The sequence below is a fragment of the Malurus melanocephalus genome, unplaced genomic scaffold, assembly GCF_030028575.1.
Source record: "Malurus melanocephalus ecotype Western Australia unplaced genomic scaffold, MMel_1.1 scaffold_58, whole genome shotgun sequence".
In the NCBI taxonomy this organism is placed as follows: Eukaryota; Metazoa; Chordata; class Aves; order Passeriformes; family Maluridae; genus Malurus; species Malurus melanocephalus.
Window position 1 is genome coordinate 1,844,867 of NW_026623290.1, and position 26,936 is coordinate 1,871,802.

At 46.7% G+C, this 26,936-nt stretch overlaps 2 protein-coding genes across 3 annotated transcripts in view; one reads left to right on the forward strand and one right to left on the reverse strand.

The window, feature by feature from the left end:
- ABHD2 (abhydrolase domain containing 2, acylglycerol lipase) overlaps positions 1-19,372 on the forward strand; it is a 38,500-nt gene extending 19,128 nt beyond the window's left edge. For both annotated transcript variants that reach the window (XM_057365833.1, XM_057365834.1), the window contains 8 exons: positions 1,429-1,604; positions 2,527-2,694; positions 5,495-5,678; positions 9,141-9,233; positions 10,897-11,010; positions 12,206-12,275; positions 12,993-13,077; positions 13,949-19,372. In XM_057365833.1, coding sequence (XP_057221816.1) covers positions 1,429-1,604; positions 2,527-2,694; positions 5,495-5,678; positions 9,141-9,233; positions 10,897-11,010; positions 12,206-12,275; positions 12,993-13,077; positions 13,949-14,145 — 1,087 coding nt within the window. In that variant the 3' untranslated portion in view covers positions 14,146-19,372. The remainder of the gene's footprint in view (positions 1-1,428; positions 1,605-2,526; positions 2,695-5,494; positions 5,679-9,140; positions 9,234-10,896; positions 11,011-12,205; positions 12,276-12,992; positions 13,078-13,948) is intronic.
- Positions 19,373-21,381: 2,009 nt separating this feature from the next.
- Positions 21,382-25,356, reverse strand: RLBP1 (retinaldehyde binding protein 1). Its single transcript, XM_057365789.1, has 7 exons — positions 25,345-25,356; positions 24,982-25,110; positions 24,521-24,722; positions 23,352-23,530; positions 22,606-22,764; positions 21,903-22,013; positions 21,382-21,794 (listed from the first exon to the last, which is right to left on the reverse strand). Exons 1-7 carry the CDS (start codon positions 25,354-25,356, stop codon positions 21,636-21,638), a joined length of 951 nt encoding a protein of 316 aa, XP_057221772.1. The 3' UTR covers positions 21,382-21,635.
- Positions 25,357-26,936: the final 1,580 nt, after the last annotated feature.

The following is a 26,936-nucleotide window of genomic DNA, read 5'->3' on the forward strand; positions in this document are numbered from 1 at the left end:
CCCTAARTAGTTTTTATTTGATAGGAAGCCTTTTTAAGGAGCGTGCGGGGGAAGAGGGAGTTGCGGATGTGACACATAAGAGCTGGCATGGGGAAAGGTCCAGCTGTATGAGTAGGTAGTGTCAGAGCACAAAGGTAGGGTTTCTGTCACATTCTAGTGGATTATGGGCTTAAGTAGTAAATTTGASTCCTGAGCTGCCTAGTTTTTTGTGWACAGGGAAGAACATGATCTCTGCTTCATGTGCTCTCAAGAAGTCAAAAGGAATAATTGCAGGAAGCCCTAAACACAATAGGGAGGGAGYTGCTAATCTCTCAGGATCCAAGGTGTTGTCAGACACTCTCAAGCTACTTCTGGATCCCTGGTCTGTACACCRGAGACCACAGTTCTTTAACTGGCAGTGGGACTGTTCTCCTCAACAATAAATCATTCATGCTTTCCTGTTCAGAGCTGATGTAACTCCCTTTTCCAAGGCATTGGCTCAGTGTCCTTTTTCTGAGTGACCAGATGACTTGCCCACATGGTGGTGGTGGCAGGGCACAGTATGTTTCCTGCTAAACCACTTGCAGCTCTGCTCGTGCTAAAAAAATCTGGTAACTAAGCCTTTAATGCTTTCCAGCTCATAGCTGTGTTTCTCACATATCTTTTTTTTTGAGGGTCTGTAAGCCAGGAAAAGAGCAACAATCTGCTTTGTCACATAGCTTTAATATACCCTTGATAAGCATAAATAATTGGTGGACTCACCCCTCTTACTGAAAGGGATTTGTTACTCAGTGGRATTTCCCCAGTTCTGACTGGTTCTCCTAGCACCACCCCAACTTTTACCTAATTCCAAAAGGCAAAATCAGCCTGTACTGTGCTCTCTGCTTAACTTAGTAAAGCAGTTCTGTGTAAAATGGTCCCAACCAGCAAGTCCTGGGGGTTTTTTTTGGTTTTTTTTTGGTTTTTTTTTTGCTATGAATTCTCCAGCCAGTTGTTTCTGCCACTGGCTTGTACAAGCAAGTGCTTACACAAGTTCATGTGTCTCAACCCAGGAGGCTTCAGTGTTTCAATTAAAACAGATTTACAGCACTGTGCAGTTCTGGAGGTCACTTTGGTTGGYTGGCAACATGGAGTCCCAGTCTCACCGAGGCAAAAGGCCTCTGTGTATTTAGTGAGAAGCATTTGTGCCTCTAACATCTCAATACAGGGAATGTCTGAGTTTTGGCTTCTGCTGCTGCTGTCAGTGCTGATTTCTCAGATTTGAGAGAGTTTTGRTCTCTCTTGTGTAAGGCTGCAAAGATCACTGCTGCCAGTTCAGTCACAGCAAAAACAATTCCATATTTGTTACTATATTTGGAGGCTGGTGAGAGATTTGTTATGGGAGTGCTTATCTGTTCTTAAAGGCTTTTTAACTCAGCAGGGGTAAGCAATTAAATTTCTGCCTTTCAGGTACATTCCACCCCTGATCTGGGGAAAGAGTGGACACATCCAGACTGCTCTTTATGGAAAAATGGGGAGAGTGAGATCACCACACCCATATGGACTTCGCAAGTACCTCACGATGCCAGATGGAGCAACAGCCACCTTCGATCTCTTCGAGCCACGGTCTGAGCACTGCACTGGAGGTCAGTCAAASAGCTGCTGGCTGCACCTAGCTGCTAACCTGGAATTCTGTACCCTGGGGGACAGATGAGGTTAGAGACCATGACTCCCATTTGGCCCTTAGAAAAAGCAGATTTCTTTTTGAAACTGTCAGTGTTGAGATCTTCATGGTGCAATGCTGCACTGGAACAGTTACCGTTATCTTTATTGCTGAAGAGAATGTGAGCAGTGCCTTTCTAATGAGGTAAAAATTCAATGGCTAGAGCTGGTAATGYTGCAGCTTTGCACATGAGAGTTACAGTTAATTTGAAGTGCATATGATAATGCTGAATGTAATTTACTGTGCTTACTTGAATTACAGCAATTACTGTCTTGGTTGATGAAATGATATCTTGTTAAACTAGTGAACAGTGTCAGCAGATCAAATATCATTAGATTAGCCACGAAGCAGATGATGGCTAATGTCAGCTGATCAAAATGTCTGTGCTTAGCRCAGCTTCATTTGTAAGATCTATATTACACCCAGCTCTAGAAGGGAAATGAGGGGGAAACAGCATAACCAGTCTGCTTGGAGAGCTGGGCTCCACAGCTTCTACACACATCACAATCACAACAGACTGTCAGAAGGCAGAACATGTGTAACATCAAAAATGYCCTTCAAAGGGAAGGATGTAGTCTTGGTCTCTAGGCAGTGCCTGTAGAACTTGTTGCATAGCTTTCCCTGAAGTTAAAAACTCTTCCTCTCCCATAGCATGAATTACTTTTCCACATCTGCAGCCCTAGAGCTGCCGCTCTCCTGTCCCGTATGGGATTTTTGGCAGACTGGTAGGAATTCTAGCTTGCTTGTGGTAGGTGGTTTCCCAYGGATCTGAAATGGAAGCCTTCTGACTCTCTTAATTTGCATCAAGTGACATTTACTTAACTTCCCTGTTTTTCTGAGCGCAGAGGATGTCACGATGGTGATCTGCCCGGGGATTGCTAACCACAGTGAGAAGCAGTACATCCGTACCTTTGTTGACTATGCCCAGAAAAACGGCTACAGATGTGCTGTCCTGAATCACTTGGGAGCCTTGCCAAACATTGAGCTMACTTCACCACGGATGTTCACTTATGGTAGGTACTTCATGGCACCTGGGGAATTTATTTTCTACCTTGTGGAATTTCTGGGGATTGATCAGCCTCCTTCAGGATAATAACTGCTGTACTCCAGTGAGGGTAACAGTTTTGTACTGTTTCTTAGGAATTAAACTGAACTTAGATGGAAGGAAGAGGGGAGGCTAATACTGAAATCACTTTTGTCTCATGTATTCTCTTCAAGGAGACAGTTTTATGTAAGAAAACTTATTTCTGGAAAAAAGAAAATCTCTTGTGGCTACCAAGAGTCTGTTCAAATGACTTTGGAGATACTGAAATTGCCAGTTTCATGGAATGTGGAACAAACCTGTTTCTGAAGGATAGATGCCATTTCTGAGTCTTTGTARAGTGAAACACCAGAGGAGTTAGTACCAGCCTATCCAGAAAGAACATTTATACTATAGGAGGGGGACATGAGAATATGGTCCTGGATGTAACAACACAAGTCAAACGACAACCACAGTTCTAGAGYATGACAATAAAGCTACAGAAGTGGTAATGATTATCTGCCACGTTTATGAGCTCTCACCTTGACTATAAGGAAGTCTTTCTTAAGCTAGAAATTAAAAGGAATAAATTATTTGAAACTGTGTAAAAGGTGACTCCAGCTAGTCTTAATAGCCCTTTTGGTGAGTCATGTGACCTTTGTAGAATGAGGCCTCTTTGCCTGTGACCTAATCTGCTTGTTCCTGAGCTCTCTTGAGCCCTCATGTCCCTCTTTACTGTAAATATCTGGAGGTACTTTGACAGTTGTGTGTTTAGCAGACGTGTGTTAGGTTTTATTTTTTAAACTTAGCTAAGATACTGCTTAGAGTTTGGATTRACAGAAAAGTTATCTTGAACAGTTAAATTGTCAAAACAGAAATAYTGTGCTTTGAGGTGCCAAGTCTGGGAGGCAAATAGACTGTAATGCTTTGTTGCTTGTTTTAGAATTAAATATTTTCCTCTTTGGGAAACACTTCAGAAATACCAAATACCTTCATTTGTATTGAGACCCTAGGCTGTTAATGGCTGCAAGACTACCATGTCTTGAAAACTAAACTTATCAAAACAGCAAATGCTTTAACAAGGATAAAAGTTAAGAGTTTGCTTTCATGGARCTTTGCTTTAGGCCTTAGGGTCTTATTTTGTAATGCATCTCTTGAGATGTACCTTTCTGAGTCTTTTATAGCCTTGGAAAGGGCAAAGAATGCCTAGCACTTCCTCTGAGTAAGACAGTAAATCACTTGGCAGCATTGCTTGTTAAGTAAAGAGCCATCAAGACCACGAGCAGACTTTACTCTGCCTCCTACCCAAATAACTCAGTGCCCTTTCAGCTTTGCTGTATTCCAGGCATACTTGCTGRGGAGCAAATAGCCTAAATTTGGGATTTGCCGAATCCCAGCCTCTATCAAGCTTGACCTGTTGCTATTCTAGTTTTGGATTTCTGAGCTGCCCTGAAATCACAAAGGTCAAGCACTAAAGTGTTTTGACTGCTGGTTTCTTCCAGAGCAAACCAGAGCAGGGCAGCATATGCTGCCTTGAAGATTTGTTCATTAAGAATGTTCACAAGGAAGTGCCCAAACCCTGTTGAAAYGCTCAGCCAGGAGCTTGCTGTTCCACTGAAGCAAACAAACCCTGGTGCTCAGAGTTTACTCCAGATCTAGGCAAAGTTGGAGTCTAATTTCTGCTGAGGATGCCACAGCTGGGGTGGGGGCCCAGCRGAGTAGTGTTAGGTTAGTACAGGGTGGAATCCTAGGATTTATCTCCCTGGACAAGTTCCACACGATAGAGCTGAATTTGTCTCTGGACAGGAAGAAACATCTGGAATTCTATTTCTGTTGTTCATGTGATGCCTCCTGTGGTTTGCAGCCTTAAATCCAAAGGGAAGGTTAACAAGCTGCATAAACAGTTGATACCAGTGTACCAAAGCCATCATTATTGCAGTTACTTCTTCATATTTCATTTTCCCATTCTCAAAAGCAGGAGAAATAGTTGCAGGTATTCAGTTTGTCGCATGTGTGGAGCCCTTCAAGTCTGTCAAACAATTGGAGGATGCCAGTACTGCCAGAAACTGGATCCCTCAGTGCCTGTGGGATGCAAGTGGGTGTTTGCTGACAGAGGAACAGATCTCTGGAGAGGCACTKAACTGTTCTCTTGATGTGGGGATACCCACGTGTCTCTCAGGGAGCTGCAGTATCTTTACCCTTTCACTGGTTACAATGGGCTGAATGTCTCTGCTGAAACCCTTCTCCCTGATTCCAGAGATCACCTGCTTAGGCTCTGCAGCWGTCTGCTCTGCAGCTGGGAGTTGTTTCTGACAAGCCACTCCTTTCCCCTCCCCACAGCAGCATGGATTTAGGGATTCGTGGTGGCCTTGGTAAAAATAAAGGAGCAAACTGCATTCCAGATAGCCCATTTCACTTCAGAGGTAGCAAACTGCCTCAGGAAAATAATGATGTTTGCTGCTCTTGCATAGCAGTGTCAAGCCCAGAGCTGCTGGACTCTCATTTTTAAGCTGTTTTAGAAAGGAAGAGTTTTGATTGTCACGATAACTGTTGCCATGATTTTCAAGCAACTAAATTTTCATCTTGCTTTGGCACTSTGTCAGAACTAAGCATGAGCTAAGCTCCACAGGACTCACAGATGTATGAACACATGTGAATCAGAGCTCTTAAAACCTTAAGGCTATTGAAAAGTCAGAAAGGGTTAGAAGCTGAATTCAAAGCACGCAACTGAAGTTTCAAGTGAGAATTTAAATATGTCAGGAGATGTTTTTTAACTTTGCTCTTCTTTTTAGGATGCACGTGGGAATTTGGTGCCATGGTGAATTACATCAAGAAGACCTACCCTCAGACCCAGTTGGTTGTTGTGGGCTTCAGCCTGGGTGGAAACATAGTGTGCAAATACCTGGGAGAGAGCCAGGCCAACCAGGAGCGAGTCCTGTGCTGTGTCAGCGTGTGCCAGGGCTACAGTGCACTGAGGTGGGTCTGGAGCCTTTTCCCTGCTGGTCTTTGGCAGATCTTTGGAAGGGCAGCATGGAGATGGTTGTTTCTCTTGCACTGAGCTGGTCTGACAAACTGAGTGTGTAGGATGGCACCCTCCTGAAAGAGCAGCTGAAGCTTTGTTGATTTACAAGCACAAATAAATGTTGTAAGCAATGCAAACAGGTTTTCTGTACCTGGCCAGGTACATGCTGGCAGCTTCTGAACTGTGCATGTGTTGCTGTCTCAYGGCTACAGTGTCCTAAGAGGAGGCATTCCTGGAGTTATTAACCTGGCAGGCTGGGGCAGCGTGAGCAGCTGCTGAGCTGATGCCAGCTTTGCAAGCARTAGTTGACACTGTCTCATCACTCTGAGAAATATCCCGTGGTTCATAATCTCTTGTTTGGTTTCAGTGGGCAGTTTGATCTGGCAGCTCCTACCTGGGGAGACTGGAAGGACACAGCACATGCACTGTCACTGTGTGTCACTGAAACAGCACTGTGGGCTGCTCAGGGGATGGAGAGGTGCTTGCAGCTGTGGTATAGAAATGGGAAGGTGGAGAGGAAAAGTGTTATAGCCCTAAATTCTGAACATATTAACCTGTCTCCCCACCTGGAAGCCAAGGCTGTGGCACTTTAGGAGCTGTGTGGCTTCATATGCAYGTATTGATGGAGGGTCCAGGCACAGCCCTGCTGCTGGAAAACTGGTGGCTCAGCTAATGTACTTGAACCTTTCCATGTGCACACAGTTGATGAAGATTAAAACAGTGTACCTGGCTAAGGTGCTGTTCTCAGTTTTTGCTGTCTCTATATGTGGACCATTACTAAGCTGTAGCTGATTGTACAGTAGTTTAATTGCAGTTTTGAGCCACAAGACTATTTACAAGGCAAAGGGGGCTGTTGAGACTCAGGTATTTGGGTCAAGATCCTTTACCTGATAGAAATGGTGAAACAGGCTTGGAACTTGGCCTCACAGCCTGGTCAAGGTAGYTGGAACTCTCAATGCTGATGATGTTTTGCCTGTGTAGGGACCAGTTTGATATTCACCAGTCTGAAGACACCTTTTATAAATCAGACTCCTACAGGTGAAAGCAAAAACCTTTTCTGAAAGCATTAAGATGTGAGTAAAAGCTTGATATGCCTGTAATATTCCAGCTGTCTAATCCCTTTTGAGGTCAGATGTGACTACTGCTAAAGAAGTGYATAATCTGCTGCTAGTTCACACCCTTAAAATCTGAACAGATGCTACAGGAACAGCTGTTCTGTTTTGTTTCAAGTAAAATGTTCTTAACTGTCCTGGGGTTCTGGCACAGAACACAGAGCATCCTTTTGAAGCCAGCTCCTTAATTGCAACCATCAGACAGGGTTTGCAGGGATAATATCTGGCTGAGGTCCACTTGGTTCATCTTCTACAATTATGCAATATTGTATTCCTGATCTCCAAAATGATGTAGTGAGTAATGCTGTTATGCTTGGAGGGCAAGGACAACCTGATTAACAATTCTACACTTGGATATTTGTGTGGAAAAACAACTGGCTGGGGTTTTGTTGGGTTTTTTTTCCTGAATTTAATGCACCCCGTCGGGTGGGTTGTGTGGATTATTGAGCTCTTGCCTCCACCTGCTGGGTAAACATCTCCTAGCAAACCTCCTGCCACAAAACATCTGCTCTGTATTACTGGACAGTCAGCAGGAAAGCTTTTCAGGTCTTGTGTCTCCCTTCCTAAGATCTACATCTGCTGTAAGTGCTAATTAACTGAAGAGTGAGGAGAAAGCAGCATCTACTGAGCAGAACACAGGAGGAGGGAGGGCCTTGTGCCCTGGTTATGGAAATGGGAGGGAGGAGGTACAAAGCACCTCCAGGCAGAATGGTGAAGCCATTGCCTTCCTGGGCTTGGTCTGCTAGGTTGAARTAGCTGTCTGCAGCCTTCAGGGCTACAGGAAAGTGGATTACCCTGGTAGACATGACCAATTAGTTTACAATTCCTTTTTTTTTTTATATATATATTGGCTTGTCCAGCATTTATTCCCCAAATAACTTCCATAAGTGGAGGAAAAAAGTTTTAGTGACGAAGGTGAACCAAGGATGTCAAATAAGGTTTTTCCAGAGCAACAGCAATACTAGGATCTGCCAGAAGAATGAGACTCTCTTAGTTTAATGAGTTAACACAGAGTTTCGGGAATGTGTTCCCTGAGGCCAAACAGGGACAGGTTTCCTAATTCCTTAATCTCTGCCTGCATGGGCTTGATTCTGCCTCTTGATCTCCTGGAATGCATCTTCACCATAGCTACAGGCTGTGGGGAGAGACCTCAGCTCTGAAACTTGGGCAGTCCACAAAATACTGGAAGCTGCCTGTGGTTTTTTTTCAATGCTTGCAGCTCTTCATATCAGGAGTACTGCTGTACACCACAGGAACTGCAGGGAAGCGTAGTACCTTTAACTTCAAACAACTTGTGATAACTTAATAGGTTTGCTTGGAAAATGGTGAAGAAAGAAATGTGCATTTTCCTACCTTCCTTCGTTCCTCTGCTCTGGCATAAATGTAGTGGGTATAGCCTGCCTAGATAAAAAGATAATGGATTTTTTTAAAAAAAAATTCCATACTCCAGCATGGCTAATTACAAGAAAACAGCTTGCTCTTGCCTGGTAGGGTACTTGCTTGGAAGGTCATGCTAAATCTACAGTAGTTATCGTGGTGTGTTAATGTTTAAGTGGTAGGAGAGCTTCAGTAGCTGAAACTGCTCCCAGCATTCTTCAGTCTCTCAGTAAATGATAGTGTGTTCCCTCAGTAACAGCAAACCCTGCTAGGAATAAAGCTCTAACCTGCCCATGACCCTGCATTGCAAAGGAGTGCTGCTATCTGGCAGAGCTCACACTCTGGATGGCTTAAATTCTGTTCTAACAACAGATAAGCTGTGAAGTGCTATTCTGCTTTGAGAATAGGTAAAGACTTCAACTTCAGATGCCACTTGCAGCTGCAACTAGTATTTATCTCTACAGTTCCTGCCAATGAAGTGAAACAATAATAGTATTTGTAYGTATTGGAAACATCTGCACAAATTATTTCCTCTGCAGAGCTATATTACACAATAGACAGCACTGTTGAGCAACAGGTTTTAGCCCTTTCCTTGAAAGTTCCATTATGTAAATTAAATTCAACTTCTGCAAAGGGATACTAAAATCCTCTTGTCAGTGTTGTGGATCTTGATTGATGGCTCTTAAATGCCCTGATCAAAACTGCTAATTGCATTGTGCAAGATGAGACTGCAGATCTGTTTTCTGATACTAACAAACTTCATCTGAGTGGAAGTCATTTCCTGGAAAAGGTTAAGCTGTGGCAGGGAACGCCTGGAGGTTTGTTTACACAGCCCCCAGGCTGCCATAAGATGTTAGCAGTGTATTAATCTGATCTTTCAAGAGCTCCATTAACAAGTTTGTTTGTTTTGCATGGTGTTTTTTCTAGGGCACAGGAAACCTTCATGCAGTGGGATCATTGTAGAAGATTTTATAACTTCCTTATGGCAGACAACATGAAGAAGATCATCCTTTCTCACAGGTACTGCAGTACATCATTTCCACTGACAGTATTGATTGGGTCAGTTGTTATATTGGATTTGTCTGCCTGGTCCTTTAMAATGGGACTCCTGAAAGGTTGTGCACAAGTTCCTTGGTGGGTCTTTAGATGAACCAACAGAGAAGGTGAGCCCATGTCAATCTCATTATACTATAAAACAGACAAGCTTTGGTCATTTTGCTAGAAGAAAGGCATTGTTGTCTTTTTGTGTTCTGTGGAAACTTGCTGAATGAATAAACAAGATGTGCACAGCAAAACATTGCAATTAGACTTSAAAGTGGAGTATTCTGCATCTGTTTCACTTCTAGCCAAAGAATTCCCTATTGAAGGAGCCTCTTGTTCTGCCACCTACCTGAGGTAGGACTAATCTTCCAGATCTGCTGTATGGAGTTGCTGCTTATCAAATAAGCAAATAGTCAAACCTGTAGCTCTGGCTTCTAGTTGTTCCTCTAGAAAGAGCATGTAGCCAGCAAAACACTTAACACTGCTGTTCCTGGAGTGCAAGTGTACTGTAGGATCCCTGTGCTGCTGTTGCTGATCCGTGGCTCTTGCATAACAAAGAAATCTATGTGCTAAACAGGTGACATGTTCAATGTTGGTGTTCTCCCCAGCAGAAGTTCTCTGGGTGGTACTTTCTAGGCAAGAAAGTACCTCATCTGTGTGTATTGGAAGTTGCTCGACTGAGGGGAAAGAAGGGGAATATCTAAGACCTATTTCACTGAAGGAGYATGTGTCACTTCAAACTTCTGTTCCTGTGCCGTATGAAACACTTGTAGAAGGAGGGTAGCCAGTGTAGGATGATCCACATAATTCATTCCAGGTTTACAAATATTTAGACAACTTGACCAAATTTGACGTGTGACGTTAGGTAAGTTCCCATTAAAAGGTACTTAAATTCTTAACCCAGAAAAAGCCGGTGCTGGCTTGAAGGCAAGTGTGTTAAGTAAACTTTTTCCATAATCACTTGTGCTCTAACTCCCCCAAATCAAATCTAGCCTCCCTTCTGCTCTGCCCTGCAGCTGCCTCTCAAAGGGAATAAAAATCCCTTTCCAACTTGTGGCTTTTGTTCCGTTTGTTAGGGAAGAAGTTTGTTCTGGTAAAGAAACACATTACTCTCCCCTGAGGGCAATAACTAATATGACAAGTGTCCACAGTAAATAGCTTTCTGCTAAGGTAATAGCCTGAGTAATTTCTGTGTGTGAGGTAGCCTGAAGTCTGTGCTGGGGGGCTTTAGAACCAGATGGTGCAGGAGATGCTGTGCCCAGGATTGCTGGTGCTCGCACCCAAACCACACACAGACTTGGTCTGAAGCCAAAGAGCCCTCCCTCTAACATGTAGCCTCTCTTCCAAATACCCTTAGTGCTCTCTGTTCTGGGAAGTTTCTTTTAAGAGGCCCCCTCATGCAGTTTCTCAGTGTATAAGGAAAATATTTTTATCCTACAAGAAGTCTGCTAGGGTTTGTTATGTCTTGCTGCAAAGGTAAGTGGAGGAATAAGCTGTTCTTGCTCCCAAGAGAGCCTCATGTTTATGTAGCCCACTTCTAATCTTATCTTGTCAGATTTAGTAAACTCAGTTGTCCTTGAACAGGTCATGGTTTTGCTGCCCTCGTGTTATTTGGATGTAATTCTTRATGTTACTCTTTCAGGCAAGTTCTTTTTGGAGATAACAATATGAAGAAGCCACAAAGCCTGTCAGATGCTGATCTGGGCAAGCTCTATACAGCAACATCACTTATGCAGATTGATGATAAYGTTATGAGGTATGAAGAGCAATTCTTTGCTCCTCTATACAACTCCAAGTACCTTCTCTTGCATGTCCCTTGCTGTGCCTATAGGAATCTGCAGAAATACAATGAACACAACTTTAAATTCTTACTTGCCTCCCCAATAAAGAAAACTTAGCAGAGGAAAAAAAAAAACAACAAAAACAACTTAAAATTTACAGTCACAGCTTCTTGAAAATCATCCAGGATGCATTTATTTATTGGTAATACYTGAACTTGCAGCCTTCACTAAGTTAGGAAGAGGCCAGCTCTGCTGCCAAGCTCTAGCAACAGAAAAAGGGAATAAGGATTTCCTTAGCTCTGTTTGAAAAATCTTCTCCCCCATAAAACACTRCTCCTTTCTCAGTACACAATAGAGCTGGCTGAAATAATACAATCGCTCTTATTTTTCATACTAACACCTAATTAAGTGCTCTGCTTTAATAAGCAGTAGCCTCTTACTGCCTGTGCCCTTGACAACAACACAGCACTTCAAGTGACAGTGTTCATACCATGGCATGTTCTGTATCAGGCATTGACCCCTTTCCAAAATAAAGCTGTAAACTGTTAGCTGAAAAGCTATGACACTTTTGGCACACTGGGARTATTGGTTGGCTGCCTAAAAAAAGCCATTCCTAGGGAGATCTCCCTACTTGTCACCCATCCCTGAGGCTTTTCTAGTTTGGACCAACTGCTATGTTATCCTTTATATAAGGGGAAAAAAAAAGGCATTTAAATATACGTATACTGAATTCTTGGTTTGGGATGGTGTGAATAGATTTGGCAAAGAGGTGGGGCCACAGTCAATTMTGAGGGATTTGTCCAGTAAGTTTGAGCTTTATAAGCTGTGCTGGGTTTGTATTTGGAAAGACTTTTAGGGAAAGATGAGCAAGATCCTGACTTTATTTCATCCAGGTGTACAGTTAAATGCAGTGGGGTATTTTAAAACAAACACCCTGAAGGCTGCAGGTCTTCAGTTTGCATGTTTGACCTGCCCATGCTCTCTGTGTTTGAGTAGGTGCAGAAAGCATCAAAGCATTTGCTTCCCAAGGGTTTTGTAAAGACACTGGCATTTGAAAATTGTCTGTTGGAGTTGAGGCATCATTCCTGCTTCTGCATATGTGTCCTCACTTGAAAGTAATAGTGAGGTGGCTGAAGCAGGTGATTTTAATGACAATCTSCTCTATTTCAGGAAATTCCATGGCTACAGCTCACTGAAGGAATACTATGAAGAGGAAAGTTGCCTGCAGTACTTGCACAGGGTAAGCTCTCACYGTAGACTGCTCTGACACTGGAGAGAAAATATTCTGTGGTTTCTGTTGTTGATACCTGATGCAGATACCCAGTCTTAGCTGGGATTTTCAGAAATAATCAGGCACAGTATATTGGAGCGGGATTTCTGTTCTTGCTGCCTCTAATACTGGGGTTAAATTCTCCAGCCTCTTAAGAGTTTATAACTCTGGCAGGTGGTTGCACCCAAGAGATGGAGATAAAGCCACACACTGGGAAAATGGTTGGTGGCATGGAGCCTTCATCTTCAAGGAAGAAAGGCTTACTGGATGCTGTGGAGGACACTCAGGACACTGACAGGCAGAGGCTTGAGCAGAGTTTTGCCAAAGTGGAACTGAGATGAATTCCTCTGTTTTCTATTGAACCAGAGAATGGAGATGTTCCAAGGGAGTTTCCTGGACTTAAACCAAGGTGTCCATAACAGAGCTGGCACTAGCTGCCTGATGTGCAAAGCAATGCTGAGCAAAAAAAAGGGTGTAGCTATTTCAGTTCTAAGAATGGAGACTCAGTCTGTTTGCTCTGATGCACCCTTGCCTCATTCTTACAGTTGGGGTGCAGGAAAAGAATCACTCTGGATTATTAATAAATAATTGAATTAAGCTAAGATATTTTTACCATTTGTAGATTGACATTCAAATATCAACTTCTATTTTGTTTTTTTCACTTTTATGTCATGTTTCCTGCTGCAGATCTATGTTCCTCTWCTGTTGGTTAATGCTGCTGATGACCCTCTTGTCCATGAAAGTCTTCTATCAATTCCAAGAGCTCTTTCAGGTATGCTGAAGCAGTCTCCTCCAGCTGTGCATATTTGTGTACCTACAGCTTGCTTATCACATCACAATTCCTGATTTYAAAGCAGCTTGACTTGCTTCCTTACATCTGCAATGCCATAGGAGGTGTGCTAAGCTTCTTGTAATCACCTGTTGCTAGAATTCACAAAGCTAACCTTGAGCAGGAAGAATTTGAGTCTTTTCAGGCACTTGTTGATAACCAGCAGGTTACATTCTTGKATGAAAAAGGTTTCCTCACATCTTCATTGCTCCCTGGGATTGGATGGGAAGGTGGGTGGTGGTGACAGTGTGGATGAATCATGGATAAACATCCCCCTTTGCTGATGAAATGGGGACAGTGCATGGCTGTGTCACTTGGCACTGAACTGGGATGTCTCCCTTAAAAGGAGTAGAACTGTCTGTCTTCAAACAAGGGAAAAGGTAAATTATCTTTAGAAGCTCAGAAGAGGGAGCTGCTGCTGCTTCATCACACAGATAGTGGGTGCACAAGGGAGGGAAGCAGAGTTCATTCTTTTCCTGGTCAAGGGCTGTGAGCAGTGAATTTATCCACGGCTGCTTTCAGACAGAAGCAGGCACAGGGAGTTTTTCACTATCCATGCAATAAGATGGATGATACACTGTCAGAGCTTAGTGCAGCTTGACATGATGCAAAGAGTCCTGGTTCCAGGGGATGTGAGTTAAAGGTGTTCATTTTTTAAATAGTGAGAATTCTTAGGGCAATACAGGTATTGCTATAAGGGCCCAGGCAGCAGCATCTCTTGGGAAGCCTTCTTGTCCTGGCAGCTCAAGATGGTTTCATTCTCAGCTTGAAGATGTTAACCTTCTGGAACTTTCTGCCTCTTTTTCTTTTACAGAGAAAAGAGAGAACGTCATGCATGTGCTGCCCCTTCATGGAGGCCATCTGGGATTTTTTGAGGGGTCTGTGCTGTTCCCAGAACCTCTTACCTGGATGGATAARCTCGTGGTCCAGTATGCCAATGCCATCTGCCAGTGGGAGAAGACAAAGCCTCACTGCTCAGACACAGAGCAGGCTGTGTCTGGCCAGGAGTAATCAACCCAAAGACTCTGGATCACTGCAGTGTATCTCCYCCTTTGGGAACATTTTGTTCCCTCACCTGCTGCTTCAGGTTTCCATTCTCCTTGATATCCCATGGCTGGGGTTTGATCACCATGTTTTTTTTYCAAAATGGAGTTAAAGCAGAGGTTAACATCTGGTCAGAGCCTCTTTGGATATCCAGTCACATGGATTTGTAATTTACTGCTCTGCTTGAAGAATTGGGTTGCTGACAGTAGCTTGTTACAGGGCTACTGAGCTAAAGACTGCTTGCTTTTATATAGCAGAAGTTTCACATGTCAAAATCTCTTTACCTGCTGGTCAAAAACTTGATCTGCAGCATTGTTTAGGTGTAAATGATGGGATAACTGTGGCTCTGTTCTCTGTCTGGGTGCTGGAAAATCCCTGTACCAAGCCACAAGCCAGTGAGGGGTTCAGTTTGTAAGCCACTGCAGTGTGGCTTGGAAAAACAGATGCTTGACTGCAAGTGTAGTGTCAGCTTTGCACCATCTCAAAGGAAACCTTTTAGTACCTAGAATGCACTTGCACAAGTGAATCACTTTAAAAATATTTGACTTTTGTGCTTGAGCTGCGTGTGGATYGGGGTGGCTTTATGCTGGGTCTCCAAGTAGAGAAAATCTGCAGCCTGGTAATGCCAGTTAATATTTCTCTGTAAACATGTTCTCACTCCAGGACCTGATCAGTCAYCTCGTCATCTTTGCCTCTTTTTAAATACTGTTATCTTTTCAGTACTGGATTCTTTGTTTGACCCAGGGCTTTTTAAAGCTGGCTTTGGCTTCCAAGTGGAAACCCATGATTAAGAATCTGCAGGATTTTTCTGTGAGCTCAATCTGTTTGAAAGAATATTTCATGGAGAGCTATTGTACTCTCTTAGGGATTAATTGGTGGGGGGTAGGGTGTATCTATTTAGATTTACTCCCCTTATGTCAGGGTAAATAATACCAAAATTCTTCCCATTAGCTTTCAGAGYATCAAGTGGGTTTGAGACACATCACTTGCCTTACAGTTGATGTGGAACTGGATGTCCCTAGCCCTGGGCACCTGAAATGACATCTTTGCATGGCTGCCTACTTCCAGATCTGTAATGCTGTAGGATTTACTGGCTTCACTAAGAAACTGGGCTCTTTCTCACTAGAATTTCTTATCCACACCCAGACATCCCCTTCTAGTTTTAACATGCAAAGTGTGAAAGCTGTTTGCAGGAAAGCTGGCTACTCACCTGTGCTTTTCCCTCAAGTGGCAGTTGTGGTCTGTGCCAAGATGGTTATTAAAGGAAAGTTGTCCCATGACAATCTGGAGACTGAAACTTGTGGTAAAAATCTTTTTTTTTTTCTTTTTTACTGTTTGTTCTGTCAATATTGTAGTGTCATTAATCCATCCTTAGGATTTCTTTATCACAGTGTCAGTGAAGTTCTTTTCYTGTCACACTTTCCTCATCAGCACTTTATTGCTTCAGCCTTGGTCTGTGTTMCAGGCACTTTAATTTATAGCTTAAGGGTGAAACAAACTGCAAGACTTCAGTCTGGTAACAACAAACCAGGAGAACAAGCCTTCTGGACTRCCCTGTCCCTGAACTTCAGTAGGCTGAGTAGGTGGGGTTTCATTTTAATAAAGCAATAATTAACTATTGTAGCAAAGRTGCATTGTCATATCAGGAAATTCCTCTCATTTGCCTTAGGCCAAACACCTTGGCCTGTGATCCACAATGAACTGTGGATATCTGCACATTCTCCTAGTTAGCAAATCTGGGCTTCTTTCTGTTCTTCAAAGAGAAGATGAAACCAAGTAAAGCTACAGCACGATTTGGCTGTGCTTGTGGCWGTTCCTTAAGATCTATTTTAGGGCCTCAGTTAGCAAGGATATTCTTAGCTGATGGATATCTTGTCTCTGTGTTGCTATCCTCTTATTCATACTGCATCACTAAAGTATGTCATAAAAGACATTTCAGTTTTTTTGCTTAAGTACTGTTCATGTAATATTCATTGGATATGACTTAAATATCTTCTCGCTTCAGCTGAAGTGGCGTGTAAACAACACTTGTACACATCAAATAGATACAGTGTAAATTTAGGTGTCTAAGTCTCCTAAAATGAGGTGAGCAACTGGGCAGTTCTCAAAGCAGCAGGAGCTGTGGCTTTGTCCAATCAAGTAGGGATTTTCTTTAATTTTGGAGAGTCTTTCTGAGGAGTATTGCTTCCTGTCCCACAACCCAAGCCTTCATACTTCAGAAGTGCCAATGCTGTGGATTTTCTGAAACTCTACACTACAGAAGTAACGTGGGTCTTTGTCTTGCTCCTTTGCCCTGTTTTTGCACTTGAACCTAAAATTGTTCAACTCACTTGTGATTTGACTGGTTCTGGCCTCTTTGGGGAAGGACAATTTTTTGTCACGGATTTTTTTTTGTGCAAGGTTTCTGGAGCTTGAGGTTCAGCTTCYTAAGCCTGTAGGTGGAAGCAGTGTGAAATAAAACAAACCTATTCTCTCCATCTCAACAAATTTGATGCTTCTTTGAAAGCAAAACTTGTGGTCAGACTTGCAGCAGTTGCTTAAAGAGGTCTTGGGGAACTCAGAGAGGAGAAAATTAAGCTACAGTTCATGTCTAAAACCTTAAAATTATGTGTTAAATCTTGCTATTGACAATTGATRCCTAGTGACACATGGGACTTTGTCCAGTCCTAATCTAAAACACTCTTTATCTCCCAAAATAAGGCAATACTAGTCTTGTGATGTGGGCAGGTGGTCTTTGTTTGCACAGCAAACCCAACCTTAAATGCAGGCTGAATTTTCCAGTCTTAGAGGTGAAGTCTTTCATCTCCTGTCGAGACACATGAGGCTGCTGAAGTGTGCACTTGTAGATCATTGCAGTCTGGTCTGATAGAGCAGTTCAAGATTACAGCATGGTGAATCTGACATGTGCTCTGCTTAGTTTCAAACAGGGATTAGAAAAATCATTAGGAGAGCTCTTAGGAGAGTAGTCCCATGGTAAATACACCTTCCCCRTCACTGAATGTAAGTAGCACTTGAACATAAACCCCGAGGACCCTCTCAATCAGACAGCAAGTTACAGAACTATTACTCTTTGATGGTTAGGCTGGTCCAACCATCACCTTTGCCATTTTTCTGGAGATATCTGAAGATGGTAAGTAAGCAGCTCAGACTTGCTCTGACTGAACACAAGGAACTCCAGCCTCTGCTACAAGAGCTCTGCCAGCATTTTGAATTGCCCCTTTGTTAGCTTCTAAATCAAGGTGTTTTCAGATGGGTCTGGCAGTGCTGTAGTTGCACTGTAAAGGCAAACACTTGAACTTCCCTGCAATCTTTTTTTCCTGAGTGTTTTTCTGCAGTTCCTGTTTWTGAAGATATGGGTTACAAAGACAGGGCATTAAGTAAAAATGCTGGGAACTATTAACTCCAGTACTGAATTTAGCCAAGCTACCTGTGTGTCATCTGTCCTGGGTCTGTCACAAGTTCCTRGACCACAGCCCTTTGACACGTGGTGCCTTGCCCTTTTTCTCCTCCTCCCTTGACATCAGCATATCTAGAGACTTCAGTAACAGCTCTGTCAGAGCTTTTGGGGCTTTGCTTTTTGGTAAATGAATTTTCAGCCACTATCACTGAGACACACTGGTGATGCACACRGTACAACTGTGTGCTGACATAAAGGACCTTTGTGGGCAGCCTACAACTGGCTACAGTCTATTTCAAGGCTTAAAATASCAATGTATATAAGCAGTGGATCATTTTCAGCTCTCTGCTCCTCTAGCAGTAGGAATTGAGTCATAGAAACAGGGTTTGCTTTGCTTAATCTGTGACCTGTTATCCTGCAATGCCAAAATTTTTCTCAATGAACACTCCAGCAGTGTAGCTGGAGGTAGATTGCTCAAGTGGCTACGGCTTAAATGAAAGAGCAGAGAGTACCATCTTCAGGACTTAATTGCCAGTTTGGTCACCTGGATTGCTTCCAAGTTTTTCTGGAAATACTTGTCTGGAACTTGCTGAAATCCTTCAGTCTTTTTTTTTTTTTTGTGAGACCAGAGAAGGCCTGTGCCTTGTGYTGCCTGTATAAGCCATTTGTTGTAAAGAGCATCTTGTTTCTGGCTCGAGTCATGCTCCATGTGTCTGTATTCCTTAGGGAGGTCTGTTCATTTGGGAAGGGACTCAAAGTGTCTCCTTCATGGCTTCTGGGTGAAAAGCAAACAGCCCTTCTTGGTGTGAGGACTTTATGATTTTTCTCCAAGCTTAGAATGCCTCAGAGCAGCRCCGGCCCCAGGGAGGGTGCCCTGTTTTTGTTCCCTTTTCTCACTGGGAGTGGGAGTAACACTGGCCTGGACTTTCTCAGCTGTTGAGGGAGCTTAGGCACGAGTGCCATCAATGACTCAAAGCAGTTGCCAGCTTTCCATGCTGTGTGGAGGGGTTTCTGGGCTTATCCTGAACTTTAGTACAATGTGGCACAAAGCCCCTTTGCATTGCRTTGGTTTCCATTGTAAGCAAAGTTCTTGCTCGACCACAGAGGAGATATGAAACTTTCTTCTAGGATCTCCCAACTCTGCTGGGTGGTTCCTGCCAACTGGAAAGTCTTTAAAATAAATAAAACCCATTGGTATTTGATATAACCAAGTCCTACTGCTTAGCCCGTATTTTCTCATTGTGTTACGTGACAGCTTGACTGTAATTCCCAGTGACAGATCTCTAGACATTCTTCTTGAGAAAGCATAACCTCTTTCTCTGAGAGTTCCAAGCCAAAAAGGTCTGTGAAGATCTTGAAAAGAGGAGACCTGTGCCCTTGTTTTTCTCATGCAGCTGTGTTAGAACAGGCAGAGTGACTTCCAGTGTTCTTGGTGAGCAGTTGACTATGAAAATATTTTCAATTTGGCAAAATTGTATTCTGTAACTGTCTCTAAATGCTGCCCTGAAGAAGCTTGTATACTGAGACACCCTCCCTGCTGCCATGTTCTGAGTCAGATTCTCTGGAGCTGAGAGCTGCAGGGGAGATGATTTGCAACTAGCAATGCAATTTTTCTATATCTGCTGATGTTTACCTTTAAAATTATATATAAATATATATAAAACTGTCTTCAACTTTTTCTTTAATTTTTGTTCTCGTGTGGTGTAAAATGGAAGTCATTGCAAAACAAAATGTAATTTTGTTATCTTTGATTCAGTGGGGTTTCTTTATTTAAAAATAAAGGACTTATTGAAGTCAGTGCTACATCTAGTGTCTGTGTGTGAAGTTCCATATGCTGGCAGAGGCTCTCAGTCTTCCCTGAGGCCCAGCTCGGGGAGCTGGCTGTGAGGGAAGATGACTTTGTCTTCTCCCCCTTTCTTGCCTGCAGCACATGAATGCAAGCAGTMGTGGTGCTGAAGCCTTTCCTAGTTGTTTTTTGTCTTCTGGCCAAGAAGAGATCTTTGATGCCACTCTAGTGGAGAAGGGGTGTAGCATCACCTTTCAAAAACACATGCCTGCCCTGAATCTGCTGAAAAAAAAAAATAGTTTTTTGCCAGTGGAATAGAACATCTCTTATTTTTCCCTGTGTGAGAGCGAGTGGATTTCCTGATCCTTCAGCTACTGGCAGAAGAAACAGAAACCAACATCTTGGGTGAGGACAAGTGTACAAAAACCCTGCCACAAGGACTCCTCACCTGACCCTAAGAGCTCACCAAGGTGTGGTTTATTATTGAAAGAACAAGTGACAGAGTTGTGGAGGGGAACTGGGACTGGTGCCCTGTGGGATGGTGGGGCCAGAGACCATCACTGTGCTCTRGGGGTGACAATGGGCTTCATGTATAATTGTGAATTAGCTGTTAGATCCACTTCAAAACTCCTTCGGGGCTTGGTCAGTCACTCAGCTCCCTGCTCTGCTGCTCTGTTCTGTCTCCCCATCAAAGCAAGCTGCCAGCTGACAATTTGTCACAGCTTTGGTGAGCAGCCATGGGCACTTCCCAAGAGCTGTGCCTGTCCCACTCCAAATCCCAGAGGCAGCAGCATGATACTCCTGTCCATGTGTATGKTTTTTTTTTCCCTTTTKCTGTTTCCCCAAGCTGCAGTTGCTCTGTCCAGCCAAGCTTTGCTGTTGTGTTTGCACTGGCCCGATGGTGGCAGGGTTGTCACACGTGGTTTCCTTGGGATGGCTCCAGGTGCAGCAAAGAGCCAAAGGAAGCGGAGAGCTGCCTTTTGCTCTGTCTCTGCATTCCTGCACAAGGCTGGCACAGCCTCGGGCTTTGGGACTCGCCCTGCATGGGCTCACCAAGCTGCAGAGGCTGGAGCAAACAGATCTAACCCCAGACAGGCCCCGTCCTCCCYGCAGCTTCGGAGCCCGTGTCCTGTTTGGTTTGAGCCCGAGCCAGTGCCCTGATGAATGTGGCTCTTGTCATCASCCTCCACCTCGGCCAGCTTTGGCTGGGGGGCTGATCTGGCTGCTSAAAGGGGCCTGTGTGCAGCTGGGAGGGAGCAGGACACACTGTGGGACAGGCTCAGGGTGAGGGGAGCTGGGCACACACCAAGAGCTTGCTCCTCTCTGAGCCCTGCTTCTGGCCAAGGGAGATGGGCTGGAAATGTGAGTCTGATGGGCTTCAGGAGGAGATGCTCGGTTCATGAACCAGAACTGACTGCCTTGCCTGGGACAGCTGCTTGTGCCTCCCCCCTCCCCCCTGAATCCACCTTAGCAAGGTGCAATTAKTGTCAGGTACAGTTAATTAGCTGGGCAGGACCCTCCTCTGCCCTCCACAGTGGCTTTTGGTGGGGCTTCCCCGACTGAGCTCCCTTTCACAGTGCAGTGCTAGGAAAAACAACTTTGCAGAGGCTTTTGAAGGATTTAGGAGGGTGCATTCTGCTTGTCTTTCTATTGTTTTGTGATTGAAATCCATCTCCTAGTCTCAGTGGATGCTGCAGCTTCTGTTCTCCTCCCTGCCTGCCTGAGCAGGAATTAGGCAGAGACAGCTCCACCTGGGCCCCTGGCTGGGTTTTTGTTTGCATYTGTGTTCTCTTTCCTGGTTAGAGCAGATAATTAAGAATCGGGGTCCTGTCTCAGGCAAGGGTGGGACTTGATCTGCAATGCAGGGAGGATGGAGATGGGCAGTTCCTTGGTCCCTGCACCAAAGTGCAGTCAGTGATGAGGGGACAGGCTGACACTCGTGACCTCCTTCGAACCAGCAACGCTGCCCAAAAAGCTGTGGGACCGCAGAGCTCAGCTGTTAAACACTTTATTTCTCCATCACTKTAGCCCTCCCTTCCCAGAGCAGACACTCTCCAGGAAATGCTGTGGGAGAGGGCTGGTGGCCTCCTTTCTCTGGAGGAAAGGATGCTGTGCCTGGGAGGGACAGCCCCTGCCGGGAGTGGGGACAGGAGGGACGCGCCCGGAGCGCCTCGGCACGAGCGGTCACTCAACCAATGCTACGGGAAGGAGGGGCCTGGGGACAGAGGGCCACCYCTGGTGCTGTGGTACAGGGCAGGGCAGCAGGCTCCTGCTTTAGAGAGCCGTGTCCTCRGACTCGATGCGGGGCCCAAAGAGCTTTTCAGCCGTTGCCTTGCCGTCGTACTTGGGCAGGTTGCCGCCAAAGTCTGCTGGCAGGATGTCGGCRTCGATCTCCTGGTAGAAGGATTCCAGCTCCTCCCCGTGCACGAAGACCTGCAGGGACATGGGAGTGACCCTCAGCAGAGGGCCAGGGCAGCTCTTCCCAATCKCTGCGTTTCAGCCAAGGACACGGCTGTGCCTGCAGGGCTCTTTCCCACTCACCCTCTCCAGCAGTTTGCTCTTCAGGAACGGTTTGACCACGTTGTAGGTGGTGGTGAAGTACCAAGGCTGGTGGATGAAGTGGACGGCCTTGAACCGTGCTGGGAAGGAGTCCTAGGATCCCAAAGACACAGATCAATGGACACTGTGGCACYGCTATGGCTCTCCTTGCCCCATCTCCCCTTCTCTATTTGAGAATAGAGAATATATCTCCCTTTCTGTTCTGACCCAGAGGATCAGCTATCCCAGCCCCAGGAGCACCAGGGAGCTGAAAAGCCTCCCAGAGAGCTCACTGTTCCCACTCCATGAGAAGGACCACATTTCTGGGAAGAGCTGAGTGTCTTTGGCCTCTGGTCTAAGGGCAGAAATCCTGGAGTGCCTGAGCATCCATCCAGCCTGAATTGGGCTGGGCTGAGAGGCTCATGAGAAAAGACCCCCAGGCCATGCAGTGAGTGGCAGTACTGCTTCTGGTCAGGCATTTGAGAAGGCAGGGAGATGGGGTGGGAAAAACAGGATTCATTTTGCAGGATTAAGCCAATTAGCTGGCAAGGCAGGGAGAGGGTGATGGGGAACAGCCTCTCTSTGATGCTTTCTCATTGTTCCAGTGTGGTGGCAATCCCAAACCCTGCCAGCCCTGCCTTCTCTGAGCTCCCTGCTTCCCCAAGGCCCCCTCTGCCACTGCTGGGCACAGATTTTGGCACCTCACCTGCAGCATGTCCACCATCTTCTTGAGCTCRGAGGGTTTGATCCCTGACGCCTGCTGCATGGTGAAGCCCTTGAAGTTCTCRATGATGCAGAACCCATTGATCTGGGTCTCCTCATTTTCCAGCAGCTTCTCCAAGATAATGCAATAGGCACGAAGGATCTAATGGAGAGGAGAGACAGCAGGGTCTTGTGTGAGGTGTCACGTCCCACAGACCCTACAGGGTACTCAGGAAGGGTCYCATGGAATGTTATCCATGATCTGCCTGACTCCAGCCTGCTTGTCAGAGCCAGCCCCCAGATTTCAGAGCAGGCAGGGGGGATGCTGAACCACCATCACTTTCCCTTCTCAAATCATGAGCATCAGATCTGGGTCAGTGATACGCTGAGACCAGACTCAGAGCTGAGCAGAGAAGGGAGCTGGGAGCAGCTGCGAGTTACACACTTGGAGACCTCTTTGCCAAGAAGCTCTTCCCATGCCCTGTGCCTCAGTTTCCTCCTCTGCCCTTGATTTAATGGTGTGGTRCCTTTCTCCAGGCCAGGGGATGCACACCCTGAATTTGGCCTGCACTTTGYACTGCATCCTTTGGGATGGACCATGCTCTCCCAGGCTCCCTCAAAGGATCAATTCAAAGGCTTGCAGAATGGCTTCCACYCGGATGGCTGGGCACATAAACATGCTCGGATGTGCCAAAAAGGACAAGCCCAGCAGCACAACCACTGTKGGAGCAGCATCTGAGCGGGGCTCACCTCATCGAAGGTGATCTCCTCGTAATCCCAGTTCTCGATGTTGAAGAGCATCACCACCCGTCCGTACTTGTCCCTGCTGGCCAGGATGCCGGGGTAGCCGGCCTCGATGGTGCTGCGCACGGCCTCGGGGCTCAGGTTGTCAAAGAGCTCGGGGTACTGCTGGCGGAAGTTCACGTAGCCTGCAGAGAGGCAGAAATCACGGGATGGGCTGGTGATGAGGTGTCAGTGCTGAGCCCCAGAGCTGTGGGAAGCTCTGCCTGTGGCCCACGTGGGTCAGGGCTCCAAAAAAGCTCAGCAGCAGAGCAGCCCCAGCATGCCCGAGTTATCCCTCCCCTTGCCAGGAGCCTCCTGCACCTGCTTTCTCTCCAACACCTCAACAAGTAGATAAAGTAATTTTCCCCCTCGTTTCCCTTCTCCCCTTCCTCCCTCTTTGGGTGACAACCCCCATCTCCCCTCTCTTGGCACCCTGCAGGCACAAAATAAGGAATTCCATCCTGGGAAAATGCAGGCAAACAAAACAGCTCGTCTGGGAGCCAGCACTGATAATTACAACTCATTATCCCCTAAGCTGACACAAAGAAGAGCAGAGCTGGAGCCAGGCAGGTTCCAGACAGCAGCCACCCTCAGGGCTGCCTTTCTGCTYGCCCTCCATCCCCATGGGTCACTCTCAGTGTGGGACAGGTGCCACAAGCCACACACTTTTAGGTGTCCCCTAAAAGTGCCCCAGGGGTGTGGAGCCCCACCAGGCACCGTGCACAGAAGCTCCAGAAGGTGCAGAACTGGCTCCTGACAGGGGTGCAGAGTGGGGACTGTGGGGCATGCATGGYGCTTGGGGGGCTCAAAGGGTGCAGCCCAAGCCAGCTGGGTTTGCTGCACAAAAAAAAAAACAACCTGCCACCACCAAATGTGAGGGGGTTTTACCATTTGTTGGGTAAATTTGCAAGGAATGGGGTGGTCCTGCAGGATGCCTGGTGTCACCCTCATTYATTTCCTTCCCCATCCCCAATGTTTCCAAGCCCCTCAACCCTGACTTTTTCTATTCATCCCCTCTCTTCATCCCCTTCCCATGTCAGCACAGCCCAGTTTGGGGCTGTGGCACACAGGAGCTGGTGGGGGATGTGTCTCCGTCCTCACCCAGCATCACAGCCCAGCCCAGGAGCCCTCCCCACCTTTCAGCAGGTCATAGGCCCTGTGGACATCGAACTTGCGGGCACGGATGAAGCGGAGCAAGAAGGAGTCGTCCTTCTCCTGCACCTTCTCAGCCACCTTCTGGCACACGTCCTCGCCGCCCGCCCGCTCCCGCACCAGCTCCCGCAGCGCCTTCACCGCCACCTCCCTCTGCTCCTCCGTCTCGTTCAGCTCATCCTTTGCCTGGGCGGAGCACAGAGGGCACCCAGTGATGCCACACATGCTTTCTGAAACACCCCGGGGGTCATTTGGGCACCCCAAAACTGGGGGAGGACAGGAAAGCTCCTTGCAGCATCGCAGCACAAGGAGGGCAGGGCCACTCAAGTCCCCAGCTCGGGGATATTTTGGTAATGCAAGGGGCCAGCTGAGGGGCTCCTCTGTCCCTGAGAAGGCACAGGAGCCTCAGGCTGCCCCTGCCCCCCATTCCCCACAGCCGCCTCACCTTCTGCAGGGTGTGTGGGGGGATCTTCTCGCACCTCCCGAAGACGGGGCCGTGGTCCTTGGTGGTGAGGCGCTCCAGCTTGCTGCGCAGAGCCTGCTCCTCCTCCGAGACGATCCGGAACGTGCCCGTCTGGGGGGCAGGAGAGCATGTGGGGGCTCCCCAGACAGCCCTCCAGCTCCCTGCCCCACCAGCAGTCTCCTTGGGAGCTATGGGGAAGGGGAGAGGCTCCCCACGTGCAGCCAAGGGGGGCAGTGGGATAGGGATGGACTGTATGCTGCTTGGATTAAGGTGCACCCTGTGCAGCCCATCCCAGCAGCACAAGGAGGGGATGCTCTGAACCCAGGGGATGGGGACAGTACTCACAACAGCAGACATGGTGTCCTCTATCCCCGTCGGCAGCAGGACTCTGGCAGAGGGAAGGAGGAATCAGCACAGATCCAAATGGTTTCTGTGGCTCTTCCMTGCCCCATTCCCTGCCCATCTCGCTCAGAAGTTGGTGTCCAGAGGGCACCCCCAACCCTCCTCAGCTCCGTCACCTACTGCCTGCATCTCTGCCTGCCCTTGGAGGCTCAGCAGCCTGGAGAATCACCAGGGATGTTTGCAAACGCAGCTTAAAAATCCGTGCATTAATCATCTGATACCTTCCTGTGCTTTTCTCACTCTACCTTTCCTCTTTGTGCTRGGGGCACCTCAGCCTGAGCCCACCCAGCACTATTCTGTCTCAGACCAGAAGGGCAGAGGCGAGCACCCAACTTTGSCCAGGCAGCCAACTCATCCTTTTATTTCTACTATCAAAATAACTAATATTCCCAAAAGAAATAATTATCCACAAAGTATTTCCCAAACTCTCCAGTCTCGCTGCTTCGCCAGCTGCAGGGCTGGACTATAAACCTTCTCAGCATCCTTCAAAGGCAGTCTGGGTGAAACACCTCATTCCCATGAGGAGGAGGAGGGTTGTCTTCATCCTACCTCCAGCATCTACCCCTGCCTGGCTGTAGCACCATTGTGAGCCCAGGCTGYGTGAGGGACGCTTGGCTCCAGCTCAACCATTTCCCAGGGCCATCCTCTTGCCCTCCACCTCCCGAGGAAGGAGCAGGCATCCCTTTTTTCCAACCAATTCAAGCCCTGGAGGTGCCAGGTTAAGCGATGGCTGGATGATGTTCTTCAGTGCAGTTCTTCCAGGTGGATCAAAGTCCTGGCTACTCACCAGGAAGAGGAAAAGCAGCACAGTCGTCAGGTCAGCGCAGGGAGCCGAGATGGATGCAGGGATGGCGAGGCCGGAGTGGAGCAGCGAGSAAGCCGGGCGAAAGCTTTGTAGAGTCACCGGGTTGGGATTAGACCGTCACAAGGCATCAACTCACTGCAGCTTTGTAATTAAGTCAGCACAGCCCGGGCAAGAAACCCCATTAAAACATTACAAAAGGCAGCTGAGGAGAGGGAAGGAGGGAATTGGGGCTCCAGCGCCAGCCGGAGCGTGCGTGGAGAGGCGGGCTGGATGCCGGACCCGATTAACAAAGTATAAAAGCTCCTTGTTGTGTAACTCGCTCATTAGCACGGGGCAGGGGCAGAGGCAGGGGTGGGCAGCCTTCCATCCCGGCCTGCTCCTCGGGGTGAGCACAACAGGTCTCTTCCCCAGCTTCTGCCCCAAAAACCCTGGCAAGGTCCTGCTGTGAATTTGGCCGTGTGGGCAGGGTCCGGCTGCGGGCCGGGATCATTCTGGRGTTCTCCAACTCCTCCCCAAGGAGGCCACCCAAAGCAGCATCCACACGAGGCCCCCTTCAGCTTTTAAAACTTAAAAAAAAATAAGTGGGCAAAATTTCTACAATGCCCTCAAATGATGAGTACCCGCTCGGAGCTCTGGGAACTGGAACCCATTGCACCCCCAGAGTGACGCCACAGACCTGGGAGGGAGGGGAGCCCCGGAATGTGGCAGAAACCAAGCTGAGTCCACATGT